The following is a 27,957-nucleotide window of genomic DNA, read 5'->3' as shown; positions in this document are numbered from 1 at the left end:
CGATGAAAAGAAAACGACAAGTCAGCACCAAAAAGCGTCTAAGATAAATGCCATAAAAATAAACAAAGATTAACGAACAAGAGTAGATGGGGGAAATCGTAGACTTCTATGCAATTTTCCGCCTATTTTTACGCGCTCTTTATGCGACGAAAGGCAAGAGAGAGAGAGCGGGAGAGCGTGCTTAATGCAACAAAATATTAAACATGGCTAAATGCGTCCAACCGCCCGCCACCCACCGTTCCGCCGCCACTCCCCCTGCCCTTCATCACTTTTCAACGACCTCAGCTAGACAATACGGCAAACAGAGGGAAGAGTAGAAGGGACAAAAGAAGACGATGAACAGGCACCGTGGAACGAAAATGCAAATGGCAATGGGATAAAACAATTACTAATGTGCATATGCTTTCCGATCAATCAATGGATACAGTGGACATGCAAATAGGAAAGGTACGCAGATTTGAAATTCTAATTATCCAAAATACGCACCTATACAAAATCCAGAAAACTACAGAATACACGGATGGACCTCAGGTAGGCTAAATATGTCAATTGAATATATTAAAAGCTAAAGATCTAAAGATCTAAAGATTGCATAGATCTGCAGATCTGGGAAAACCTATTTATAAACCAGATACATAACATTATTTCATTTCCACATTCATATGCCATTTTTTGCAAGCCTTGTTACACTGTGCACCGCATGAGCTACATTTTTCTTTGGCGTCCCATCAACAACATTTTGGGGCTATATACCCACCGATTCGGATCCACATCTCTACACCTCTGGCTGCTAAAAATGTTTTTGTTAATGCCTTTGGATTTTCGCTTTTCTGTATCTTTAATTGTGTGTATTTCTCTATGCAGTGCCGCATTTGATCGCTTTGTCTTCACTTCATTGAAATTTAATACAGCCGTCGGCACAATTCACAGGTTCGGAACATTTAGGCAGACAAAATGATAACTTCGCTTTTATAATTGTTTATTAAGGTGTTATTTCGAAAAGGGTTATTTTTTATAAATACCATTACAAAATGTTAGGTAGGATAGGATAGATATCCTATTTTCCAACTACACATTGGAATTTTCCCACTCAAGGTCAAAAGTGTCTTAAAGACTTATCCAACCAGAAGGTATAGGACGTCCTAAAATGTAAAAATATGAGATTATAAGGTTATGATAACAAGGTTTCATACACTTTTCCCATCCCTTATGGGAAGTTCGCTGGCTACTCACACAGATACTGTAGCTGATATCTTCAATACGATTCCTATGTAAACTGTGTGTGATGTGATATTGTGTGTGTCTTTTAATTGCATTCAATTTCGGTGCTCGGCATTTGCATATTTCTAGTCCGATTCGAAACTACATGTGACATTGGACGGGTTGATGGTGATAGTGGCGATGATGAAGATGGTTTGATGGTTCGGTTTTGACGGGATGGTTTCGTGGGAGTGCGGATGCGTATGGCGATGGCGATGGGAATGGGAATGGGAATGGGGATGGGGATGAGGATGGTGCTGTTGTGGTCTGGGGTTGTACATGGCAACAGAAAATTGGTCGGGTTTGTTTGCTTTATTGCTCCACTTTTGCTTGTGACTTTTAGTGCCCTGGCCGCTGTCGCTGCTATTTGATTTTCACATTTTTCTTTATTTTGGTATCACATGATTATACAAACATACTCCACACTCAGATACAGATATGTATACCTGCGGCTTTTATGTGTGTCCGTGTGTGTGTTTGTTCGGTGGAAAATGTCTTTTTCGAAACGTTCTTTTTGTTTTGTTTCATTTTTTTTATTTGGTTACTTTTTAGTTTCGCTTTTCGAGTGACTGATCTGTTGATCTACACATTTGTCGCTGTCGTCGTCGTTTGCGCTGCACAGCAACAACATGCGCATAGTGACGTCAAAGTTTACCTTCATTCTTTTGTTATCTGCAAATATTAAGAATTCCAAAGTAGTGCTAATGATGTCGATCAATTAATGCTCTTCTATAGCTATTTCCCTATTCTTCCCCTATTCCCTATTCTTATCATTTCACTGAGTCGATGATAAAATATGTACATAATTGGGTATTGCTATGCGCTTCAGATTCCTCTATTACGTTCAGAAAAGTTATCATTTGCATTTCGAACGATTACAAAGCAAAAATAAAACCAAAACTTGAATTAATTATAAGTGCGCGATATTAAAGGTTATGTTGAATTTACAAATTTTATAGGGTAAGGAATGTGTGATACAACTAAATTGTTAAATCACGTGTTGTTGTTTGGTCCGACGAGTTCGGAAGCTATGGTCACTCTAAAGCATGCTCTTTCTAAGCTTTTCCGCTCTCTTTTAGCTCTCTTTTGACTCTGGCTTGTTGTGCTTTTTTTGCACCTGCTTAACTGTTTTTGTTTTTTCCCCGTTTTAAGCGTTGTTTTGTTGGGGCGCAGGGGCGGGTTGGTAATGTAAGCCCCCCATTAACGTTGCCATGGTTCTAACTGGTTTTTTGAAATTCCTTCGCACTGCAATTTCACTTGCCCATTGGTATTTGGCCCCAGAGCGAGTTGTATAACTATTTATGTGAGATCGTGTATATAGACCAGGCGACAACAACTACAGTACGGCCTCCGAATAGCAATTAGGTGTGAAACTTATTGTAGCTTAAATATTAAATGTTCAATGATTTATTTAACTTACTGTTATAGGTTAGTTTTTCTCAGTTTATATATGTTATGATTATTACATAATCTTATATTTATTTATTGCCAATTAAAGCAGTTTCCACTGTACCACAACGATAACCGCATGGCAAATCAAATGAGAGAGCCAAAGAGAGTGACACAAACACAGTGGCGTCGCGTAAAAAAGTTGTGAGTAAACAATTGGGGCCGCTCTCTAGCGTCTCTCGACTCACATCTTTGCGAGAGTTTGTTTATGCGCCGTTTGTCCCACATAATTTTTGTTTGTTAGTTTTTCTCTAGGGTTGTCATATTTCAACAAAAGTAGACCATTTCTATATATAAATGCTTATTCTTATTGCGACAACATGAGTACATGTGTATGTATCATTAGGAAGTGATCGAGAATGTTCATATGAATTATTAATTTTACAAAAATACTTTAGATTGCCAATTTTTAGATTTGTATGTATTAAATATTTAACTTTGAATATTACCTTTTGAAAAAGAAAACTTAAAAAAAAATCAGTATGACAACCATATTTTTCAGCTGCTTCTACACGAGCTTCTGCTTTGGTTTTTTGTGTGTGAGTGTTCTATTTTCCAACACACACGTTTTTCGTTTTCGTTAAATTCGCTCTTCTCTCTATCTATCTCTTTCGCGTATTTTTGGCCAAAGCCACGTTGTTGGAAAAATGCTTGTTGGAGGCGAAAAACCGGCCGGAAAATTGGGAAAACAATTCCTATTGGAGTTACTCGAGATCTTTTCTCTTTCTCTCTCTGCGCGCTTGTGTTGTTCCAGGCAATTATCAAAATTTTGTATATTTTTTTTGGATGACAAACGAAACGATAAGAACATGCCTTCTTTCTTTTTGTTGCTTATCGTCTTTCTGACTTTCTTTAGCTTGCCTTGTTTTTTTCGTTCAGCTCTCTCACCGTTTTCCATTCTCTAATTAACACGTTTGCATTACAATTTTCATGAATAGAACAAAATGCGAAGAGAGTTACCAAAACTAGAGCGATTTTAAAAATACAAGGCAAATACGCACGCAGCGTAAAAACAATAACGGCATTCCTATCTCTCTCTCACTCGTTCTCACCTAGTAAATGCCGATACATTGTATTTTTGTTATTTGCGCGCGGGTGGGTACCGATAAAAACAATAACAACAAATTCAGAGAGATAAAGAGAGAGAAAACGCGAGTGTGATTGACTTTTTCGCCGCTGCGTGTGACATATGTTCACCCACACAGAAGCGGCTTAATACAGTGTGTATCATTTATGTAAATGCGACGAATACCTTTTGCCGACAATAAATACGAGGGCACTGTGAGCTAAAAATGTGCTCTACTCTGCATGAATATCATCTATCTTTGGTTTCATCATTACTAGTTACTAGTACTAGTTGCTAGCAAATATAATAATGTATGTATGTATACAAACATTTTTATCATACCTAAATAATACAATTTCAAGCAGTTTTATTGTGTAGTTCCATAAAATTGTAAAATATTGTAATATTATTAAAACTAACTAAATTCGTTTTTCTATTGAATCACGTTTGCGTTTGTTCTTTAATATGTTCCACTGTGCAAGAACAACAACGCGAGGTAACTGTAAGCGCTGCATCTTCTTCTTTCGCTACTTCTACGTTTTGGCAACAACAAAAACCATGTGTTTGCCACGCGCTCATTGCGCTCTTGTACTCTCACAGCGAGAAAGAGAGCGCCGCTCTCTTCTATGCCATGTGTTTTCCGTTGTTTTGCTGAGTTTCAGAAACAAATCAAAATCAACAAATTGCAACCATTTCAATCAATTAGCCGTTTGAGCCTTATGTTAATACGGCAGCACGAAGAATATCAGCAATGGCAGATTTAAGTTTTACACACGAAATATTCTTCGACTGAAAAGTAAGGGAACAACTGTGTGTGTTTTTGTTTTATTTGTTTTTTTTTGGTACGCTTTTCATTGTTGTTGTTGTTCTGCCTCAGCTGACGCCGCCGCCGTCTGCGCTGCTTGTCTGCTTGACGTTCTCGCGTTCGCCTCCGCATTAATTTTTTTGCCTTTCAGCGCAGCGGACGTGGGAACGTAAAGTATTTACGAAAAAAGAAACCCCCCCAAAAACAATAAACTGCAATAAGTAAACATAAGCAAAAACAAAAGTAAAGACTCCAAAACAAGCCAAGCAAAGCTAACGAAACGTCGCCATTGATAAACCAAAAATAATTCAGTAGGTATGCCAAACCATTTTTTTTTTTTTACAAGTGTATTTGTGTTTAATTCATTTGTGATAATTAATAACATAATCCAAAACAAAAAATTGCAAGTGCCGTCATTCACAAAAAGATAAAAGAGAGAGTGCGCTTCAAAGCCCAAAAACAGTGAGTGCCAAAAAAACAACAGAAAAATAACAGGGAAAGCAGCAACAACACATAAAACAACAAAAAGCTTAAACAACGTGGTAAACAGCAAATATTGAAGGAGTATTTTTAGTGCTGCCCAACGTATGTGTGTGTGTGTGTTTGTGTGTCACCAAATGTGAGTGTGTGTCCCCCGCTATGTTGTTGCTGCTGCTGCTTCTGTTATTTCCACTTCTTTTCACGCCCCCCGCTTGGAAGACGGGAAAATTGGAAACTGGAAGCAAGCGAAATTATCAATGATCCCTTACAACAAAAAAGGATAGGGGCGTTTCTACAAAAAAGGGGGCGGGGCACCCGCATGAAAAATTAAAATAAACCAAGCCACAATTGTTAGTTAAACGCAATATTTTTCAAACTACCATACACAGAGAATGAAAACAAAATGTAATAGTATTTTTAGACCAAATAGCAGAATTTAAAAGTCAAAACAATGCCACCATTGGTATTTGAAGAAATTGAAAATAATATAAACGCAATTTTCGAATCTTTGAGATTCTTTCTATCAATCATTTGGAAATTAAATCGTCGCCACCTGTTGGCCTTTTATATAAGCACACTCGCACACACACATACTCATGCAATGAACGCATATCAATCAAAATCTGGGTTATTTGCTCCTCTTCGACTTCAATTCTAATGCAAATCCCATGCCGAATGTTTGACACCCTTTTACCTAAGCATATTCTACCCCGAAAAGTGAATGTTTGCGCTTTACAATTTACAGCAACTACTGGTGGACCTAACTATGATGAATTTCAAAAGATCCCGCCTATAGAGCTTTCGGAACCACAAATTTATGTTGTGTATATATACTGTTTGAATTATCTCTTTGTTATTTGAAAAACACGTTTTTTGAGGTTTTAATGATTTTCCACTGTAATCCACTTTGGTTTGTTGTCACTTTTTTCTCGGTTTCGCGTTGGCCTGTTACCCTTACATGCGCACACAAATCTACACACGAGCGCGGTGTGTGTGTGTGAGTGTGTGTTGAAAGGGGGTTGGGGTAATGGGTGGGGAGGGGGTGTGCGTCGCGGCTGCGTCAGCAAGAAAATGTTCTGGCAGAGAAACGAGGCGCAGAATATCGACAACGCTTTGTCGTTGATTATACCCTGTATTTTATGTTCCATAGCGGTATATTAGGCAGATATAGCTATGCTGGTTTATAATTAGCATAATAAAGCATAAAATTATAACGATTAGTAGTCGTTTACATAATAAGCTATCCCGAATTTGGGATTTCTAGCAGTTACAAACTGATTTTTTTTTTTTTTTTTTTTTTTTTTTTTTTTTACGATGATGTTTTTATTATTTGATCAACGCACTGTTACCCATGCGGCAACTTAATTTGATCTGCTTAAATTATTTTAAATTAATTGTCTTGGTTACTTAAGACTAACAGATTTTTAATCCTAAAAAAGATAGGGAGAATTATAATAGTTGATATAACATAGTAATTATTATTTATTTGATTATTCTAATGAATTTTAAAACTAAGACTTTCTAGGTCAAAACCAGGTTAGGGAGGTCATGAGGGTGGTGTCGCTTGAGTCTTCTTTTGACTCTAGTCCGAGGGTCAGCATTGACCACAGCTGCAGTTCCTAGCTTCCTTGCTAGGCTGTTGGGGTGTACAAGTTACAAACTGATGATCGCGATTGGTTTCTATGTAGGGTATGCTATGTTTGATCGACAATACACGTTACTGGTTTTATTTTGGCGTCGTTGTTGTTATTGCTCCTCTTGCATATTTCATGTGTGAGTTGCGATCGTGTGATTTGTTGCTCTCCTCTTCTTCCCTGTCTCTCCGGCACTCACTCACTCACTCTCCCTCTCTCTCTCTCGCTCTGTTCCTCTCTCCCTGTTGCTCTCCCTGTCTCGCTGCCTTTCTCTATCTGACCGAGACGCTAATTTGTTGTTGCTAGTGGTGCTATATAGCATATAGCGTTCGTGTCTTGATAAAGCGACCTCGCCATTGCCTGCCTTCTTTTCTTCTTCTTGTTGTTGTTGTTGTTGTTGTTGTTGTTGTTGTTGTTGTTGTTGTTGTTGTATTTTTCCCTCTGATAGTTAACCGTCTTCTATAGTTTGTAAAATTCAGTAGTATCATCAATTGGAATGACGAAAAAACTTAGCTAGCACTTATGCAGATTGTGAAGATCACGTGGAACTAGTAGCTTTAAGTTTGGGTTTAGGGTTCATAAGCAAGCACTCTGTGCAATTAGCACGGCGATTATGCAACGAGCATTCAAGAAAATCCAATGAATACTTCAGACTTTCAAAGCTTTTTACGTTGTGTGTATTGTTTATTGTTTTTCCTACCATTTGTTGTTGTAGTTTTTTTTTTGGTTGCGTGTATGCGTGTGGCGGCAATTTCCGACTTAAAAACCAATTGCAAATTGAAATTCCTTGACGCTGGGCGGGATTAAAAACTAATTGAATATCGGCCGTAACATTTCCGACGTTTCGGGGGCGGCAAGTGGGTGGTTTAGTTTGGTGGGTGGTGGCGGTGGCGGACGTTTGGGTGGTTGTCGGCGGCACGCAAGACGCTCACCGCTCAAAAACAACAATAAAGCCGAAAAACTCGTGCTGCCCAAGTGGCTTCTCTCTATTTCAGCGCGTGTATTTAGGGTTTTCTCATAGCTTCATTCCAGTTGGATCTAGTTTTTTTTTTTAAGTTTTAAAGGTACTACACAAATTTAAATAATTCTTCAAAGCAATAAACATTTTGTATTAGTATGACAACCATGGGCAACTTACTAGCTCTTGTAACACTTATAAAATGATTTTTTTTAGCTCTATTTGCACTAAATTTATATTACTTTTAAAATGGAATTGCTTGACAGCTATTCATCTGACCGCTGCTGTTGAGGCGTGTGGTGTGCTTTTTTTGAGAACCTCAGCATAGAAGGCAAACTGAGGCTGAGGCGTTGCTTTTTCTGTTTGTTGATTACATAAAAAATGAAAATAATTATGTATGTATGTACAAATGGTGTGCGTGTGTGTGAGCTGGTGTGTGTTGGTGTGCTCAACTAAAACACACTGACAACCAAGTTGTTAGCGCGATAAGATATAGCGACTGACTATTAAAACAACAACTAAACGGCGGCAATAGTGCGCAAAATGCAAACAAAAAATAAACTAAAAAAAAAAAAAGAAACTAAAAGTAGCAACAGGAGACGACAACTTTGTTGTTTCGTCGTCGGTTGTTATACAACAGCAAAGGCGGAGAAAATAGAGCGACGCATCTGCATCCAAATTAGAATTGGAATTCGAATTGCAATTACAATCGTATTGAAAATAGAAGCAGCGGAAATAGCAGGTCAAAAGCACGCTTAGCAACATGTTAGTTTATAGAAATGTATCAATGGTAAATAATAAATTAAGATATTAATCCGCATATTCAAGATATCAAATTTGAGTATACATATATTGTTTCAACCATCATGGCATATTTTTTGAATGAATAACGAACTCTGTACTACGCGTACTGCAATGAAGACTCATAATTGGTTTTTGGATTTCACTTTGCGGCGATATATTCGTACATATATTTTTCGATTTCATTTTCAACTCAAGGGAGCATACATATTTTCCATTTGTAATTGTTTAGAATACACCTGTTTCCCACTCTGCGCCCATTCAGACCAATATGGAATGTTTTCCCAGCTGTTAGCACATGTTCACATGTTCGTTTTTCACTCAATGCCGAGCAAATGCAGTATGCAAATTAATATAAGAGAAAATAATACAACTTTAATCGTTAGCCAACAGTACGAATACGTAATGCCATACGACCTGCTCCTATTTCCATCAATTATCAATCCATCTATTTAACCAAATGTTTACCTCGAAAAAATAACGTGGCATGGTACTCCATATTAGTTTTTTTTTTTTCTTTCTTTTATTGTATTTTCCTGCTCTCCATCATCTACGAATGTGCTAATTAGTGGGAAACGTTTAACGTACGAGTCTGTGTCAATTGGTTTAAGTTGGTTGATTGAAGGGCAACCCACTGTGCCTGATGCCCACTGTACGAGTGTGTCAAACAAACAAACAAACGAGCACAGTGTTTGTCGAAAGTTTTCATCCCATTGCTAACCATTCGCCAGCACGCACTGTTTGGCGCACAGTGGGCACTCGCTTGAAACGACATTAGTTAAAGTGGTTTGGAAAAAACCAAATTATGATGGTGAATGAAGCTGTTAGTTAAAATAGTGGCTAACTGTACAAAGCATTTACAACGTGAAGGGACAGTGTTATGGAGAGTCCACTGTAGTTTGTGATGCTTTAAAATGTGGATTTCAATCAATTTTCAACCATTTGCTGATATATGTGTTATGCATGGATGGTGACACTTTGGTGGGCTGTGTGAGATGCAATTGTGGCATTCAGATTTCAGTTAGGGTACAAGTATGCTCCCTTATTAAGCCGCATCACGTATACGCCACCGATGCACATCGTTCCCGCTGTTATCAGCGATTGCTGGTTTTTCTTCTTCTTTTTTTGATTTTTTTTTTTGTATTTCAGAACGAACGTTTTCGCCTGCTGCCCACAAAAGGGTAAACAACTTTTGCTCTGTCAACACCGAACAAACTCATTATTCATTATTATTTTTTCCCCCAGGCTTTTGTTGTATGCACACATATTGTTTTTCATTTTATTATTATTATTCTTTTTTTTTTTAGCTTTTTCGCGAGGGAAATGTGCGCTTTGGCTATATTTAGTTGTATTAATTGCGGTTGACCCAATTTGTTGTTCTTGCACAGGCGATTCCTTGTGTAATTGCTTAGAGCAAAAACAAAGAATAAAAAAAAAAAAACAACAAATTATAGAAAAATAGTAAAAATAAACTGAACCAAACACAGCAGACGGTGAAATGCAGATGTGCACGAGGAAAAGCCAAAAAGAGCACATGATGGGTTTATTTTGGTTGAACGACGACGAAATCAATTGAAATTGAAATTTTTCGCCGACCACAAGAAGTCGAGTAAAATCGAGCTGAATAAAATCGAAATTGTCAGTCGAAGGAAAGGTAGAGTCCGTAATTCGTCGTCTCAGATGATCATCGAGGTGATTTTTTTGGTTTTTTTTTTTTCGTTGCTGTATTTGCGGGGATTATCGGGGACTGTAAGTTGGCCTGGCAACAGCGAAAAAGACCTAAATGCCAAAGCGACAAAACAGCAAACAAAATGTACTAACAACATGCCTGCATAAACACATAAATGTATGTAAAGAAAGGCATTTGCGGGCATTAAGTACATATATACTTTCGATACTACACCACTTAAATTCAATTATTAAACAACAATAAAATAACCGCAAGAAAGTCATCAAGTATAGATTTTAAATCTATGTTTCACAAGGGTTTATTTAAATCAAATATTAACATTCGTATTTGTTTGAAAACTGTAAAAAAGGCATCAATATGGTTTATGATGCATTTTCATCATAACTTAATGCACTTCATCTAAGTTTGTGTGATTACAAAGTGCTGATTATAGTTAAAGTCGCCGTCATATTAACCGCAATTGTACGCAGATTTGTATACAGCTACATTGATACATGTACATATGTACATCTATTTATTATACATATCTACACATACAAAATATATACTTGCCTAACATGCATACATTTATATTTAGTTCTTTCTTTTGTTGTCTCTCCTGCTGCAGTTTTCACCGTCTTCTGTTGCCCATTCCTCCGGTTTCTTTTTAGCTTTTTGTGTCTGTCTGTCTTTTTTTGGCGTGCCCAAAAAGCCGGCAAACTTCGTTTTTATTTACGCTCTTTTCTTCTGGCGCTTAATGCTCTTTGAAAGGCGCGCTCTCGCTCTGTGATTTTCTCTTTTCTTCTTCTTTTTCTTGTTTTTGGCTTTGTTTTTTTTTCTTGGCGTTTTCATTTTCAATTTCGTTGTTGTGCGTGCGCCGTGGAATGGGGAAAAAGTTGTATAAATTTATTTATATTTTCAACAAATATAGGATGATACATAAGCGGTCGTCGTTGTTCAATTTTCCGCTGCTATTGCTAAAATTAAATATGGTTAAACAGCAACGCCGAAAAGCAACAAATGCGAAACTAAAAACAACTCAAACAAAGCGAGTGCACTGCGAGAAACTTATGTATATTATTCGGTCGTATGAAGGAAAGTAAAGAACTTTGGAATATTTATGTGCAAACAAAATGTAAATAAAAACGCAATGAATAGATTTTATAACAATTATCAAATGCATTATATTTTAAAAATTTATTGCATTTTTTTCAGTGCGTTGCTGCATTTGATATTGTTGTTGGTATTGGAATATTTGCGTTCGCTTAATTTATTTAGTATGTGTGCGTTTGGGTTTTGGCTTCTTGTATTTCCTGCTTTATCGCTCACCTCTTTGGCTCTCTTCTCCCCCTTCTCCCCCACCCCTTCTCGCCCTGTTTTTGTCGCACGTGTCGCTTTAGATTGTGCTTTTGATTTTTTTTTTTAATTTTGGCAAGCGGATAAATCGCTAGCGTTATATTCATTAATTTAATTATGCAGTTAATCAACTATTGAGCTAGTTTTTCTTATTAGGAAAGTAAACAAATGTTTGCGGTGTTTTTCTACGGCTTTTAATTATGACGTGTAGTTTTAGTTGTTAATATACGAATTTTGTCGTGTGCGACTTCTAATTAATTAAATTAGGCAATTGGCTAGATTGTTTCATTTGATTTGAGTTTATTTTCATAACCGAACATAGTTCCTATGTTATTTGAAAACTCTATGAACTGTAATGAAAGCACCCATTTTTCTTCTTACCATATATGAATTGGAATTGAAGAAAATTATGACATCTTTTTTGATTGTTACGTATCTTTTTAAACTCGTGATTTTTGGCGACTTAGGTCATCGAATTTGTGTGGTTAAATGGTAAATAAATTTAGTTTTTTAGTCAGAAATAATGACGTATTTTGTTGAGCGCACATTGCTGTTGCCATTTTGTTTATTTATAAATATTTAGAGAATTGTAATAAAATACAGACTTCTGAGTCACTTTTGCTCACGCAAGAGCGCAGCAAAGAGAAGTTTGGAAGAGAGCCAATTGAAGTAAGAGCTATAAAGAGTTGTAATTTAAGCCTAGCCCAAACAGCTGTTTGTTGTGCCTTATTTTTGTTTTTGCCTTTGGCTTTTGTTGTTGCCACGAGATCCTTGCCAAAAGTTGTTTATGTTAAGGAGCAGAAAAGAAGGGGGAGAAGGAGAAAGCTACAAGGGCTGCAGACAGAAAGAGACGGGCAGTCAGCTGGCCTCCACGAGCCTCGAATTTGAGTATTTGTTTTTGTTGTCAAAGTATAAATTTATTTCGCATTTTTTGTCGCGTTTGTATTTGTTTCTGCTCACTTCAATAAATGGCAATGTCATGCGCGAACGCACAACACACATACAAATATATTGAGAGGTGTACAGTAGGCACTCGGAAATCGGCAATAGAAATCGATATGTTATTTTAAGTAAATAGACAGACTGTTTGGTTTAATTTGAACTAATTTGGCTTACAGCGACATTAAAATGCCCAGATATAAATTGAAAGCTACAACTGCTTAACAATTAAGTGATTACAAACGTTTCTTTAACTACTTTTAAATTATATTTTACTGTACCTACTCACTAGCTTGTTTACGACGCTTTGACTTTGCTTTGGCTTTTATTTATTTTTATTTATTTGTCGCTTTGCCGGCTCTCTCTGTCTCTCGTTTCTCCGCTCTCGTACACAATGAAAGCTTTGTGTGATTTTTGCCAGAGAGAGAGAGAGAGAGATAGAGCGGGAGAGAGAGTGTGTTTGTGTCGTGTGGGTGTTGCGGTGTGTGTGTGCTGTTGAGTGGGGCTGGTGGGGGTCGGTTTTTCAATTGCTGTTGCCGCCGCTTCGCTTCATTCGTTTGCCTGCTCGCGTGCTTTACGGTTCGAGATTAACGAGAAAATCTTGTAAAAACCTTTTAACAAAAAAAAAAAATACTCCATGGTATCTTAAACAAATTTGGCGAACAAAATATCTAGCCACAGTAAATGGAGAAGTCTTCAACAATTTCCTAAACATTTAAGACATTTTTTTTGCGTGCCAATAAAACGACAACGAAACTGCAAGAACGCCTTGTATGGAGGTATGTGATACTGAATCCACACAATATAAATACGAAATAGAAGAAAACAAAATATTTTAAAGCGGGCCATAAAAATAAAATAAAAATAACAAAAGTGTGTGTGTTGTTGGTTTGTGTTTGTGTGTGAGTAAAACTTAAATAATAATAAGAAATACGAATGGCAAACAAAGAGAGAGGGAAAGAGCGAGTGGAAGAGAGACGAAGGATCGCAGATTGTAATTTGAATTTTAAATTGGTTTTTTTCCAATCAAATGTACAACTTGGCATTTTGTAATCGATTTCCCATTCGAGCTATTTCATTTATTTTGCGTAATGCCCGATTTTCTATACATTCTCCGATTTCATAATCATGCCTTAAACTTAGCCACTAAATGTATAAAAATAACAACAACTAAAAAAAATGCCTAAGAAACGAAAACCACGTTGAAATTTCGTTTATATCCCTCTCTTTCTCCGGCTGTCCTTTCTCTTTGACACTGTCGTTTGGTTCTCTTCTGTCTTTAAAGCAGTTTAAACTGCTATTTCACAGTAAAAGCTCCATTAATGAACCAAAATCGCTATTTCCAAAGTATAGAAATTGTATTACCCCTAACTAAATACAACTGAACTTCTTCCCCAAGATTGATAATGAAATTAAAACTCATGAGTAATTCGTTTTGGAGCTAGATATTTTGTAAAGAGTGCAGTGCAGACTAGCTGACACACTAAAAAAATGTGTTCTCTTATCGTCCACACTATTTTTCTCTTTAACGCTTTCTCGCACACACACGTGCAATGACATTTTTTTTTTTATTTTATGAAAACGACGCGAATAAGCTAACAATAAATAGACAACAACAAAAGCGATCAACAGCAATTATAAACGCCAAAAGCGCTTTTCTAGCGGCCTTGTTGCGTTTTTCAGTGTATACAAAAACCAAAAACAAATTCAACTCAGGCGTGTACATATATAGAAAAACTTAGCCAAATTTGTACAGATTTGTTGCGTTTTTATTTATATTTATTCCAAGCACTCCACAATATCGTTTCCACTCATTTTTTTTTTTAACAAATTTTTGTTTGCCTCGATTTTGGTAAATAGTTTATGCCAAATATACATGTTTAATTCTTTGTGGATATTTATAGAATAAGCTGGATTTGCATAAAATATAATACAAATCGACATACTTGCGCAGAGTTCCAAACTTACTTTTCATTCACCCTTCTTATTGGGTTTTCAATGAGTTTCCTTTTCGATTTCATATTTTTTCATAACTTATACGCCCTGTTGTCGGTGTTTGATTGTTCTTTTCGATGATTTGACCCAGGCGTATACGTAATGTGCAAGGCAAAGCGTAAGAGAGCGTGAGAGAGAGCGCGTGAGAGCAGTCACACACACACACAGACACAAATGCGCACACTCACCGACACCAGGGCAGAATCACAGACATGGCGGCCACAACGTCAGGCATTACGTATACGCCGCGTGGTTGTCGCCATCGCATTTCTTATTTTCTTTCCATTTTATTTATTCTGATAATTTTTCTTCTTTTGTTATTGGCATTGGCTATCGGGAAAATTTTGAAAAATTTTACGATATTGACGATAAAAGTAAACCGTCTTGTTTTTAAGAAACATTAACAAAGTGTCGACCTGAAAATTGGTGGGGAAATACAACATATTCATTTTAAGCCGTTTAACAAAAATATAATGTAAGTGCCCATAATGCTTAAAGCACATGCATCATTAAACTCTGTGTATCATACGAATAACTAACAAACAAGTTATACAATTTCTTGAATACTGAAGTTATTAATGCTAAGCATTTTTCTTATCGCTGTTTGGACACCTAAAATCCGAATAAATCTGAATCGCAAACATGTATTATAAATATTTTCCCCTTCGTAATTGTTTAAAAATCATTTTTAATTCACCTTTGTTCTCTGTTATTTAAATGAATTTCAGAAGTTTTTGTTTATATTCCATCAAATGAGAGATAGCGAGAGAGAAGCAGGGCGAATAACACAAAGAAAGAAAGAAAAAAGTTCTCTCAAAAAATGCTGCTGCTGCTTTTCTTTTTTCGCTGTTTCTCGATTTTATTACACCTTCTGTTGTTGTTGTTGTGGTCATTTAGCTTTTTGCCTTCTATGCTATCTTGTTGATGGCCGGAAGTATGCAAAGCTTTTTCTCTTTCTCGCTCTTTGTTACGTTGAATGTTTTGAAAGCTGTTGCAATAATTTCGCCTATTGTTTATTGTATATTTTATTTAACACAAATCAAAATAATTAAATACACATAAACCGCAAACAAAGCATTGTAAATCAAGGCAATTGCCATTACACTTTTTTCTACGATAATTGTAAATGGAAGTTAAGTCAAAAATGCCGGCTACTCATTCTCTTTTTGGCATCTGACAAACGTATTTGCATTTTAATATACCATTATTTTTTGTTATCTCACGCTCTTCTTTTTTCGTATTACTTTTATTAAAAGAGGAAACAACTCATTTAACATTTTTTCCATAGATTTTTTCCCATTTTCCCCACTGCCATTTCAATTGGGCGACAATTTTCCCAACAACAGCAAGAAAAACGAAACATGCTGGCTGTCAATTATTTGTTTGTTTGTATTATTGAACCAGTCGCACGCTGATTACCTTACAAGGCTTAACCATTTTTCTACCGTAAGCTGGGTATCAATAGTTTTATGTAAACACCCAACAAAATTGGGTCAGAAAAATTACGAGGAATAGCGCTACTATTAACACATGATTACTTGGATATCAACTAATGAAATTAAACAGTTGCACTAAAATATGCATTAAGAATTCGTAAATAAATGTATATTCAAAGCCCCTTTCTTCCTATTTGGTTAGTATTTCTGGCAGTGTCAGTGACTTATTAATAATTGCATAATTTGCAGGGTATCAACGGGCGGTGACTCGCTATCGTCGTGACTTAACTCCACTTGCTAGTCGGTGGTTTTATTTGCTGCTAAGTGGCTCCCTTACGATTATTTTTTTTGACACGCTCATAAGCATCCGTGTGCCGCATTTGTGCACACTTTGCTACATACATATACATATATATATCATGTATCTGGATGATTCATTCTCCATCATCATCATCATGTTCTCCTCAGTAGTTTCATGTCGTTTCATTAGCTTGGCTGCTTCTATACTATTTTCTATTCATTTTTTTTTTTATTATTTTGGCTTTTGTTTTTTAGCAAGCAGTTTGCTCAGGTACAGTTACCACTGGTTTTTTGTTTTTGGTTTTTGCTGTTAATTGGCTCGCAGAAGAAAAGACCCAAAATGCAAGACTTGCACTCTCTCCTGTTCTCTTTCTGCCCGTTTCCTTTTTTTTTTGTGGGTGGATGGTTTTGGGGGGTTTCCAGATGACATTTAAAACGGCTCCGTGCTGGAGAAAGGTCTTCAGGTCACAGCCCAAAAGCTAAAAAGCCAACGAGAGAGGCATTTTGTTGACTGTGACGTTGACGTTTCTAGAACACAATACTAATCTCTCAACGTTTACAGTGCACGCTCTAAAAAATTAAAAGACAAAGTTTTTAGCGATTTTAAAGTAGATTTAGTTTGTTCAGTTAAATTCTGAATTCCAAAGTAATCAAACGAAAATTGAAAATAAACGGATTTAGCTATTTCGCGTTAGGAAAGTTCCACTGTAATAACAAACCGTAGCTGCGGCTCAAATCAAATGCGTAGCTTTCTCTCTTTTTTGTTCTCTTTCGAACACAACAATAAAGCTGAGATAAACAAATTCAAACTGAGAGCAGCGGAAAAGAGAGCCTTTCACCGGACAGAGAGAGAGAAAGAGAGGGAGAGTAAACATATGTATCGGCATTTTGCGATGGAGAGTTTTTCCAGTGCTGCATTGGCCAAAAATTGCTGTTGCTTCTCTTATTCTTATTGTTCTTGTTCATTGTTGTTGTCGCTATACGGCCATATTTGCTAATTAATTATGTCAAAGCAACAACGCACCACCTCCACCTCCTCCGTTCATCTTCTTCTTATCTCAAACACGCTGTTTTGCTCTCACTCTATTTTTTGCCGCTCTCTTGCGACGCTGCAAAATAAAATATTCGTAAGCGTCTTGTTATTATTTTGTTGTTGCTCAGAAAAAGAAATACAAAAATATAAAAAAAGCAAAATAAAAAGTTGCCAAGACAACGAGTAGACTTTCGAAAAAAAGAAAACAAAAAATTGCGTCGTTTTTGCTACAATACACGAATTCCAGACTTTACGCAGTAAAAAATGTATGACATTTGAAAGGAAATTATAAACTGACTCCTATTTAATCAGTTTCATAAGCGATTTAAAACAATAAAACAATATGCACTAACGTAATATTAATTCCCAAATTTTCCTGTAAATGATGTATCTTTTTTAACACCATTTCCATACATTTTTATTTTCCGTGTATAATAATAAATACGTTTCAAGCTGTACTTTTCATTTTGGGCGGTCAGTGTAATGACGGCGACGTCGACTGCGCTGTCGGCGTTGGAGGTCAGCGGAGCTTTGTTTTTTCGTTTTTGTTTTTAATGTTTTTGTTGCCCGTGCGTTTCGTTCTCGTGGCGTTTGTTGTGTTTTTAGCATTTACGGTTACGGTTTTGTTGTGGCGCGCACTTTTCTGCCTCTTCTTGTTCTCTTTTCCTCTCCGCCCTGTCTCTTTGCCCCTTCTTTTTCCATACGTTTTGCACATGCAAAACAATGGGTAATAATCAGGTAGGTTAGCGCAAGAAGAAGAAAAGGAAATACAGTCCGCATTCGAAGGGAGAATTTTTGATATAAATAAGATATAAAATTTAATAATCAAAATTAAAACGCGATTTGAAAAGAGGTCGAATACACAATTTGTCTCTTATATGTTTATATGTTCCTTTTATCGCGGTCCCTCTGTACTAGCTAGTAAAAGTAAATTCGCTTCTTGGACATTTCTATTGTCGAGTTTTCGTTAGTTTCCGTAGTTATTCTTGTTGTGCCTGCCCCAAATGAAAATCAATAAATAATAATACACTTTGTTGGCTGCCCCCCCTTACCGTTCGCTGTCCCCCACTTTCTGTTTAACCAACTATTCGCCCTCTCTTTTGCTCTTTAGGTTTGCGATGGCCGACAGCAAATATATGTTGCCCCTCGGGCAAAATGAATATTTAAGTTATTTGCCTTTGATGTAATAGCATGTGATGAGCAACTGACTAAATGGATGAATAAATGATGTATACATTACTCGATTACTTTAGCTAGCGATCGATCATAGATCTTTGAACTGTTCAAAACGTCTTTTGACCTTTAAACTTTATTGAGGTTTGCACACCCAATTACAACGAATCTTTGGAAATATAATAAAAATGAAGATTCAATACTTTCTATTTGATTGCTCATCGATCATTGATCTTTGGACTCTCTTTGAATTAAAGTCGAATTACTTGGAACTTTAGTTGAAGAAAATAACTATAAGGGAATATACGCCCGCATACAGAAATACTGATAAGATAATCTCCACACACATGTAGAAAGAGAGGGGGCTACAAGAACAGAGAAAGAGAGAGAGAGAGAGAGAGAGAGAGAGAGAGAGAGAGAGACAGGTTCATTATTTGAGAAAGAGAGCAGGTGAAGTGCCAACCCTGTTGGCGTCATAAAAATGCCACAAAAAGCAAACACGCGTAAATTAGAAGTAACAACAAAAAAGTATAAAAACACACAAAAAAAATTTGTTCGATTGCGTAAAATTAGGAAAGGCAATATTATTATTATTATAGAGCGGGTGCTCCGGGAAAATACCCAGTAAAGTATGCAATAAAAACGGCGAAGGACATTCAATAACAATGAAATTGAACTGATAAATAATTACGTATGCGGTTTTTCGTCGTCTAGTAAGCATAATCGCACTTTATGAAAAGTCAATTCGATGACCGTACAAAGTGCAGTAAATTGATAATTTCATCAAACAATCATTAGATCATCAACGGGTTGGGCTAAAAATACAAACTTGGCTTTAAATAGCCGGATAACCAAAAAGGAATTTCATACCTAATGATGAGGCAATCTACTGAGATTATGACAACACATAATGTTCGATGATCGCATTCTAAAGTCTTTAAATGTAATTGATGCCAGACCAACGGGTCACGATACCAATATATCACAATCGATTCTTATACCATACCAACGCTCTTGCCATATAATTTTGTGATGTAAGATCAGATTAAAACAACGGTCTTTGGATTGGTCAAGCTATAGTTAAACAGGGCGAATTGCAAACTCTGACTCAGAGCAAATGACCAAGCCTCATGTCTAAAATCATTGGCCGATGATGTAATGAACAATAACTGTGGTTTTGATAAATCATGCAAATGAACTTAGATATTGCATAAGCGGATGGTTTCTTTAGAAAGAAATGGTTATTATTATTAATAGAGTAATTAATATTTCTTAGGTTTCTGACATGGACTAAACATCTTCATTTTCATTTTCCCTTGCAGCATGTCCACAGATAATCCCACACAGTTGCTGACCACCCGTGATTTGAGCCAACTGCGTGGACATCTGCAATCCGGAACAGTAGCGGTGCCCTCCACGACCACTTCTGTGGTGGCAGCAGCAGCAGCAACAGTGGCTGCCGCCCATGGATACCGCACCATTGCACCACCCCAACAACCCGCCAACAACAGCAGCACAACAACATCTGCAACAGCAGCATCAGCATCAGCATCAGCTCAACCACCTGTAATACCACCAGTTATATCCACAAGCAATAGCAACATGCCGGCAAGTGCCTCAAAATATGTATTTCTGCAACACAATCACAATGGTGGTTTTACGGCATACGATGGCTCTGCAGCCACAACAGCGGCGGGCAGCACCGGAACTGTAGGTGCAACCAGTGGCAATATAGTACTACTGGCAGCCGCACCGCTGGAAGCCAGTTCCGGCGAGGCTTTGGTCAATGTGCGAACAACTGAAGATGATGGCGAGTTGCGTTCACTGTCCTGGCTCAGCGATACCAATTTAATTAAGGGCATTGTGACCACAACGGCCGGACAGGCAGGAAAACGTGCTGCAACGGTGGCCATCAAGTCGGCGACTGGGGCAGCAGGCACAGTAGGATCCGGTGCTCCCAATGGCAATCTGTGTATAGTCAGCGATTTAATAGAAGAGCTACCCACTAATCTGAGTGAAACCAGTGAACAGGAGTCGACCGGAGGAGCAGCAAGTGGATCGGCACCAGCAGCATCAACTGTGTACAGCACCACAACGGTGCACAAAGGAGCCAGTGGCACCACCACCGTGGTGGAGTACAAGGCCAGCAAAGCCAATCAGCAGCAACAAAATTCGCCGCAACAGCAGCAGCAGCAGCAGCAGCAGCAGCAACAACAACAACAACAACAACAACAACAACAACAACAACAACAACAACAACAACAACAACAACAGACGACCTATTTGCCAACGCCGACAAGAACCACCATGGTGGGTCACGGCTATATGCCGGTAGTGGTGAGCAGTGCCAGCCAACCCATATTATCGCCCGCCAAACAGCAGCTACCGCAACAGATTTACGTTACCAGCAATGGCAGTTCGCCAGCCGGCGGAGGAACCATCTACAAGGCAGCCAGCCAGGCACTTAGCTCGCCAACCACCAGCAGCAGCAGCAGTAGCAACACCACCACCCACCATCCGCACAAGAAATATCTGCGCGAAAAGATGCACGTCCAGATGGATCACAGCAGTCATGTGGCCTCAACCGTAACGGTGGTCAGTTCGCCAGCATCCTCGAACAATTCCTCGATTAGCAGCTCCAACACAGGCTCGGTATCCGGTTCGGGTTCCTCGACAGCGGCTGTGAATGGTGGCAATAGCCCAGTGCCCAAGACCAGTAGCTTTAGCACCGTATTCGAGGCGGTCAACTATGCCACATCGGCGGCCAGCAATAGCAGCAGCAGCAGCAACAGTACACCCAACAGTCAAGCCATACTCCATGGCCAAGAGTCGCCGGCTGTGGTGACCACAACGACATTGATCAGTGCCGGTACCCTGCCGCCGGGCTATAGCTTCGTCAATCAAGTGGCCAGCACGCCGCATGTGCTGTGAGTTTATTTAGAATCTATTCTATTCTTTAGACACCAATAACTAACGCCTTCTCTTTCAGTTCTACACCAGCGCATGTTGCATCTCCGGAGACGCCACCCGGAGCGGCTTTGTTGCCGGGAACTTATTATGCCACAAGCACCACATCAGCGGGCACAACCACAACCACTTTGCAGGCGCGTAGTCTGCAGTTATCCGTCTCGCCACCGCCGCCAAATATGACGCCCACGAGTCAAGTGCACAATGGATCACTAGGAGGAGGAGGAGGAGGGGGAGGAGGATCTGGAGGAGGAGGAGGAGGAGGAGGAGCCAACCTGCGGAGTCCTAATAGCTATGCCAGCTACGATAACGAGGATTCCCTCAAGGAATTCGATCTGGTGGTCAGCTCACGCTTGCACACAAGCACGCCGCAATATTCAGTGTCCAAAAATGGAGCCAACGGCTATGGTAACGGCAACAGCAATGTGAATGGCAGCGGAGCTGGTTCCAATACGCCGCAAAAGCAAAAGCATCCCAATAACGTGCCATACGATCCGTTAGTGCATACCAATAACAAGCCGCCATATAGCTTTAGGTGATTATATATACATAGACGAAAATTGAGATAATCGTGTTATATTTAAATGTTATCAATCAATTGCAGTTCCTTGATCTTCATGGCCATTGAGGGTTCGAATGAGAAGGCACTGCCCGTTAAAGAGATCTATGCGTGGATTGTCCAGCACTTTCCGTACTTCAAGACGGCTCCCAATGGCTGGAAAAATAGCGTGCGCCACAATCTCTCGCTGAACAAGAGCTTTGTCAAGGTGGAGAAGGCTCCAAACATGGGCAAGGGATCGTTGTGGCGTGTGGAGCCACAGCAGCGCCAGAATCTCATCCAGGCGCTGAACCGTTCGCCATTCTTTCCCAACTCGGCGGTGGATAAAATTAGTCCATCGCTTAAGAGTCCCAGTGGTGGATCCGCATACGATAGCCTCGATGGCGGTGGCAGTGGTTCCGTTTCTTCGGCTCAGCCAGTGGCTGGTGGTGCTGGAGTTCCGGCTGCCGCAGCCGTGGCACTGTCCACGCCCACCAAAAGCAATGGTCTGGCGCTGGCCAATGGTGCTAGTCAGGCCACAAACGCGGCCAGGCCGCATAGTCCCAATGGTGGTGGCAGTGGCAGTCATGCCCGTTTCGATCCCTACCTATTCCCCAATCTGTCCAAAGCTTTTCGCAATATACGCGAAGATACGGTCGGGCAGCCAATGCTGCAAGATGCCCTCGATGACGAGCTGTCCGGCGATTATCACAATAATAATAACAATAATAGTGGCAGCAAGTACAATTACATGGGTGCGAATGGGTCAGGTGGAGCTGGCAGCGGTGGTGTTGGGTCCAACGCAAATGGAGCTTCCGACGGCATCAATTTCGCGCGACTGGCCCGCGATTGCGGAGCGGACAGCATTGATGATGTGCATGCGGCGGCGGCGATGCTCTACCTCAAACACGGACCAAAGATCTATAGTGAGCCCTTCCAGAATGGGTAAGTGTCGGGCATGTACCTTTTTTTTAGTTGATCCAGATATCTAATCTACATTTGCTCTCCACAGTAGTGGCCCGGTGATAACGAGCTCGCCAAGCGAGGATCACACCTACTCGGCGGGTGGCAACAGCAATGCGGACAGCGGCTCCTCCACGCCACTGACCAATGGCAATGCTCTGGCCAGCGTGGCGCAAGCAGTGGCCCAGGGTCAGAATAACCAGGGAGGAGCTGGATCCGATAGCAATTGCGCCAGCTCGGATGCTGCCTACGATAGCAGTGAGGAGAAGTGAGTTTTTCGCAGAGGTTTTTGTGTATGTTTTTTTGTTTTAAAACCGATGATTTTTGTACCCTTCAATCAATAGTCACAACATCACGCCCGAGGAGATGGCCGATCGGCAGCGACATCGCGACGGCGTGGACGCCCTGCTCTCGCTATCCGGCTCCTCGATTGTGGAGTGCGGCTCAGTGGCCACCACACATTATCACAGCAACGGCAGCAGCGGCAGCAGCCATGGATCCCCGCACAAGCGAGCCTCGAGTCACAGTTTGGAGGAGGAGCACCTGCAGCAGCACAGGGAACAGCAGTTGCAGCAACAGCAACAGCAGCAGCAACATCATCACCAGCAATTTGGCAGCAGCCAAGCGGTCTACACCAATGGCAGTGGCAGCAAGATGGCTTTATTGAGCAGTGCTGCCGCCAATGTGGCACTCGCTCAACAGCAGCAGCAGCAGATTCACCAGGACATGTACTCCTCGACGGCTGGACACAATGCCAGTATGTATCTGGGCGGGCTGAACAGTCACTGCCTGTCCGGTGGCGGCGGTGTGGGCGTGGCGGCGGGCATGTTGCCACAGCATTTGAGTGCTGCAACGGGGGCAAGTAATAAAAATAAGGTGAAACCATTGCGAGGATTACGCACCAAGTTCAAGCGAAAGTCCGCCTGGATGCGGTGAATATGGCGACAGGCTGGCGGCAAATGGACGTAATACAGCCGTTCAAAGATCGCCACCCTAACCACGCCCCCGCCCATACGCCCTCCCGCCCATGCGATCTGTTGTTGTCTCTTTCTAAAGCAAAAATTGTTCAAATCACAGAGCATTTAGACTAAATTTTGTAATCTTAGCAAGTTCATAGTTTCTTCAGATTTTTTTTATTGCTCTACCTTTTACAAATTCTTGTGTGTTTTCGTTTTTGTTATAGAAGTTTTTTTTTTGACTACCATTTTTTTTTGATTATTAATTTTAAACCTTAGACCTTATGTTTTTAGGATTTTTTTTCTGTGACTTTACTGTGCCCCGCAATTAAATGTTGGCCATTTAATTATTACTTGATTAACTATTACAATATGATTTAAAGGCCATCCTAGCTGCAATTTCTTACAACTCCTAGATGTTAAGTGACTTCTTCATATTGTAGCTTGTAATTTTAAATTGTGCAAATATTTTACAGACCAATCGCAAAACGAAATTACTTTTAATGGCAACCAGTTGAAATCGTAACCAGAGTTATAATGAAAAAGTATCTGGTTATTCAGGGCCCACAATTCGTTGTTAACTTTTAATACATACAAAACTCTAGTTTATTTGTTTTTTTTTTCAACTCGCGACACGAGGGACACAAGCAAAGTGAACTTTTCCAGCGTATCAGTGACAAGGTTTATATCAAAAGAGAACATACACATAAAACACCAACAAATTGAGCTAAGTAGGAATGAGTAGCTAAGTAAAAGAAAATAAGAAAAAAAATTGTAAAAAGCGCAAGAAAAAGGAAAAAATGTAGAAAGCAAACGCAACGTTTGTACAAATAGCAAACCAGAGTTAAGATTCTTTTTTATTTCGGTTTTGTGCCGCAAGAAAAAGGTTTTTCCTACACTTATAAGATCCAAAACACCCTACTTACATGATCTAAAAACAAGCGATATAAAAATATATACATATATATATATACATATACATATAGAGAAAAGTAAGATAAGCCAAGCAAAAAAAAAAAACCCACAAAGAAACACACATTTAGCGCCTTATATATGGAGTCCTTAGCTAAAAACGAAAGAGAGAAAATGTTGAATTGTTTGAACTGCTTTGTTATACGAATGCATGAGTACATATATATATATATATATATAAATTCTATATATATTTAAGACCCCATCCCTATTTTGACCTGCCCAGTAACCCCTTCCCTCCGCTCCCCTTCCCATCACGACACTCAAGAAAATGTTAAATCAAAGATATTTAGTTAATAAGCCAGGGAGTAAACCGAAAATCCTAATTGTAAGCTTCATTTAGATGGTTACACGTACATAGTTGAAATATGCTAAACATTTGTTAACACGAATCCAATCGTAAGCTAGCCGATTTTAGTTGAATGAACCTCCTGCAATTTTCCTACCCAAGGTGTACATATATACAAAATGGATTAAGCTGTTGAAATGATGCTGCACATCTTTACATAGGCATATTGTGGAAACCAAGAAATACTTATTAATTAAATAATTAAATAGGCGAAAGGAAAAAAACTTGACAAAGAACGCCCTAAGTGTTTACACTTCATGTACCTTTTTAGCAAAAAGCAAAAAACGCAAAAGCAAAGATCGCATTAAAATTGTATACATACATTATATTTAAACTACCAATTACGAAACTAAACTAAATGTTGATGTCAAAGAGAAACCAATTTGCTAGTTGTTACCAATCAGAAAAGAACACATAAAACAAAAAACAAAAAACAAAAAAACAGAAAAACAATGTTAAAACTATTTTGTTCCCTCAACAACTTATTATTAAGATTATGGTTTTTGTTTTTTTTTTTTAGTTTAATTACATAAAAATATTGCCTTGATGCATATTTTGGGGAAAGAATGTGACTAAAATACCAGAAGCGAGAACAACAAAATAATTGTATGCCTAGCTTTAACTTAAGGTCCTAAAAGCAAGAAAAAAAAACCAAAATACAAACCTTTTTCATAAAATCCTTGGCACGACACACAGTGAAAGACAATCGCCGCCCGTGTTGTTGTCGTTGTCGCTTAAGTTTAAAGTTTAAACAAATTCTATGTAGCTATAGTACGAGTAAAATATATATATATATATAGATTACACACACACACACACACAGCAATAGCAAAGTACATATACAACAAATATTGTTATACAACCTTAAGCTTTTGCCGAGATAAGGTGGAGAAAACTATTTTCCCGAACCCACAGATAGATTCTATATCCCATTATCCAACCACCATGTATCTCCACAAAAAACAAAAAACAATCGATGAGCTAACCAGTTTTGTTACCGCGTTTTTTCTTCTACTTTAATTATTATATTGCATCATTATTATTATTACCGTATATATTCATGGTATATATACTTACATATATGATTATACAACTTTTTTTGCGTACCAAATACACACCAATCAAAATGTGAAATATTTTCTTTATCCTACTATGTGTTTTATTTCGGTTCAATTTCTCACATCATTTTATCATTTTGTGGGTTGTTATTTTATCAACTTTAATTTGTATTCCTATTGACAGCAATGTGAATATAGCTTGTAGTTGTACATAAATGAATATAGAGTTTATATAGAGAGATCGGATTTTGTTGAACTATAGTAAGTGCCTGCCTCCTCCCATGATGAAGTTAAAATTAAAACCTGGTCCAAAACCAGAGTAGAGCTTTGATTAAATGTCGCACTGTTGCCAATTTTCATAGATTCGTTTGTTAAAGTGTTAGCTTGAAGCTAAAAGAACTCGATCCTTAAGCCCCGCCTTGCTTTAGCCTGAAAAAAATATATAACAACGATAAGACACTCACCTACACACAATGTACAGACTACAGGGTATCCAAAACATCTCGAACAAACCGAAGGGATTGAGATATATTTGCACCCACATACAAACAAACTTATATATCTCTCCGATAAATAGGATGATCAATCTGTTTGCCCTCCAAGGTTTCAACTAGCGCCTGTTTTTATGTCTTTAAAACCTCTGTACCAAAAAAAATAAAAAGAAAACAAAATAAGCAAAAAATACAAAATATATACAAAAGCAAAGTAAATCAATTAAGTTACTTAAGAAATACCAAGCAAAAATTAAGCAAATCAAACATAAATTCTATTTATATATATACATATGTATGTACATACGTAGATGTACGTATGTATGAAAGCAAAGATAAAAACGTTTAGGATGAAAATGTTACCCTGTATTTTTTTAGACATAACATTTTTCTACTTTTTGGACGATGTAAAACTAAAAGACAAACAACAAGAAAACGAAAACCAAAGAAACGATTGTAAAAAACAATGTATGCATATGAAAGGTAAAATTTATAATTTTCATTTGTTGCTAATTTATAGAAAACACACGGAACAAGACGAGCAAACCAAGTGCGAAACCGATTTGGGACTGATCTTTGGGCCTGTATCTTTGTGTATAAGCGAATTGTGTATGAATATACAATAAATAAATTACTCTCCACCCATCTGTTGATATCGAGCAAATTCGTCTGGCTCTTTTTTCATGGAAATATTTTTTTTTACCTTTAATATCCTTTAATATTTTCAGAGCAAGTTAAGTTGGATAGTTATGCACGAAAACTTGTTTTAAAGAAATCCAAAATTAGCATAACTATGCCAATTTAAGTAAGACTTTAAATGTGCCTTTTATTCGAATTTGCGTTTTATGAAAGTTAAAATTTTTAATAAATTTTAGTCTTTGTAATTAGCCGTTAAAATAATCGAAAAATTTATTTTGATTTGATTTTAGATAAAAGTACTAAGGAAATTTAATCGAGGAAGGTATTTCATTCGATGATCCGAATAATTTTGGCTAAGTTATGATGAGCAAAAGTGGGGTTTTTATCTTACGTCAAGTTGGGCCAAAACCTGGGATTTTCAACCCCATAAATTTAAAAATGGGACACCCATCTTAAATTGTGATACCTTCACATATTTGTGGCTACATTTTCTAAAAAACTGCATTAAAATCTGGAGTTTTAATGCAATTACAAATTTTGAATGACTTTTAGCCCTTTTGAATGATACAAAATTAGCGAAAAATTGCTCAAAAAAGTTGTATAAATGTTTTGTTATAAGATTAAAGTGCTCGACTAGCTGAATCAGAGGAGCTATTGCAATTTAGAATCG

The 27,957-nt window shown here is 38.2% G+C and overlaps 1 protein-coding gene and 1 long non-coding RNA gene across 5 annotated transcripts, besides 1 other annotated feature; one reads left to right on the top strand and one right to left on the bottom strand.

The window, feature by feature from the left end:
* Positions 1-287: 287 nt before the first annotated feature.
* CHES-1-like (Checkpoint suppressor 1-like) lies at positions 288-27,335 on the top strand. 4 transcript variants are annotated; one of them, NM_001272383.1, is made up of 6 exons: positions 288-678; positions 19,677-21,281; positions 21,344-21,856; positions 21,926-22,804; positions 22,875-23,090; positions 23,167-27,335. In NM_001272383.1, exons 2-6 carry the CDS (start codon positions 19,678-19,680, stop codon positions 23,756-23,758), a joined length of 3,804 nt encoding a protein of 1,267 aa, NP_001259312.1. In that variant the 5' UTR covers positions 288-678; position 19,677; the 3' UTR covers positions 23,759-27,335. The 4 variants fall into 4 exon arrangements, with proteins under 4 accessions (NP_001259312.1, NP_996362.2, NP_511071.3 ...); NM_206639.3 differs by lacking the exon at positions 288-678 and adding an exon at positions 4,710-4,895 and having other exon boundaries at positions 22,872-23,090; positions 23,167-26,215; NM_078516.3 differs by lacking the exon at positions 288-678 and adding an exon at positions 12,969-13,196 and having other exon boundaries at positions 22,872-23,090; positions 23,167-24,786.
* On the bottom strand, positions 1,086-1,898 carry lncRNA:CR43287 (long non-coding RNA:CR43287). Its single transcript, NR_123833.1, has 2 exons — positions 1,234-1,898; positions 1,086-1,142 (listed from the first exon to the last, which is right to left on the bottom strand). It is a non-coding gene; the product is annotated as a long non-coding RNA:CR43287 (long non-coding RNA).
* Positions 6,333-6,711: a mobile genetic element.
* Positions 27,336-27,957: the final 622 nt, after the last annotated feature.

This window comes from Drosophila melanogaster, chromosome X (genome assembly GCF_000001215.4).
Source record: "Drosophila melanogaster chromosome X".
NCBI lineage: Eukaryota > Metazoa > Arthropoda > Insecta > Diptera > Drosophilidae > Drosophila > Drosophila melanogaster.
Note: the sequence above shows the minus strand (reverse complement) of the source record. Positions and strands in the feature narration are given on the sequence as shown.

Bases quoted from the DNA above. Each gene is read 5' to 3' on its own strand.
- CHES-1-like (NM_206639.3), top strand. From the start codon at position 19,678: ATGTCCACAGATAATCCCACACAGTTGCTGACCACCCGTGATTTGAGC. The intron at 21,282-21,343 runs GTGAGTTTATTT...CTTCTCTTTCAG, and splicing joins GCCAGCACGCCGCATGTGCT to TTCTACACCAGCGCATGTTG. The intron at 21,857-21,925 runs GTGATTATATAT...AATCAATTGCAG, and splicing joins AAGCCGCCATATAGCTTTAG to TTCCTTGATCTTCATGGCCA.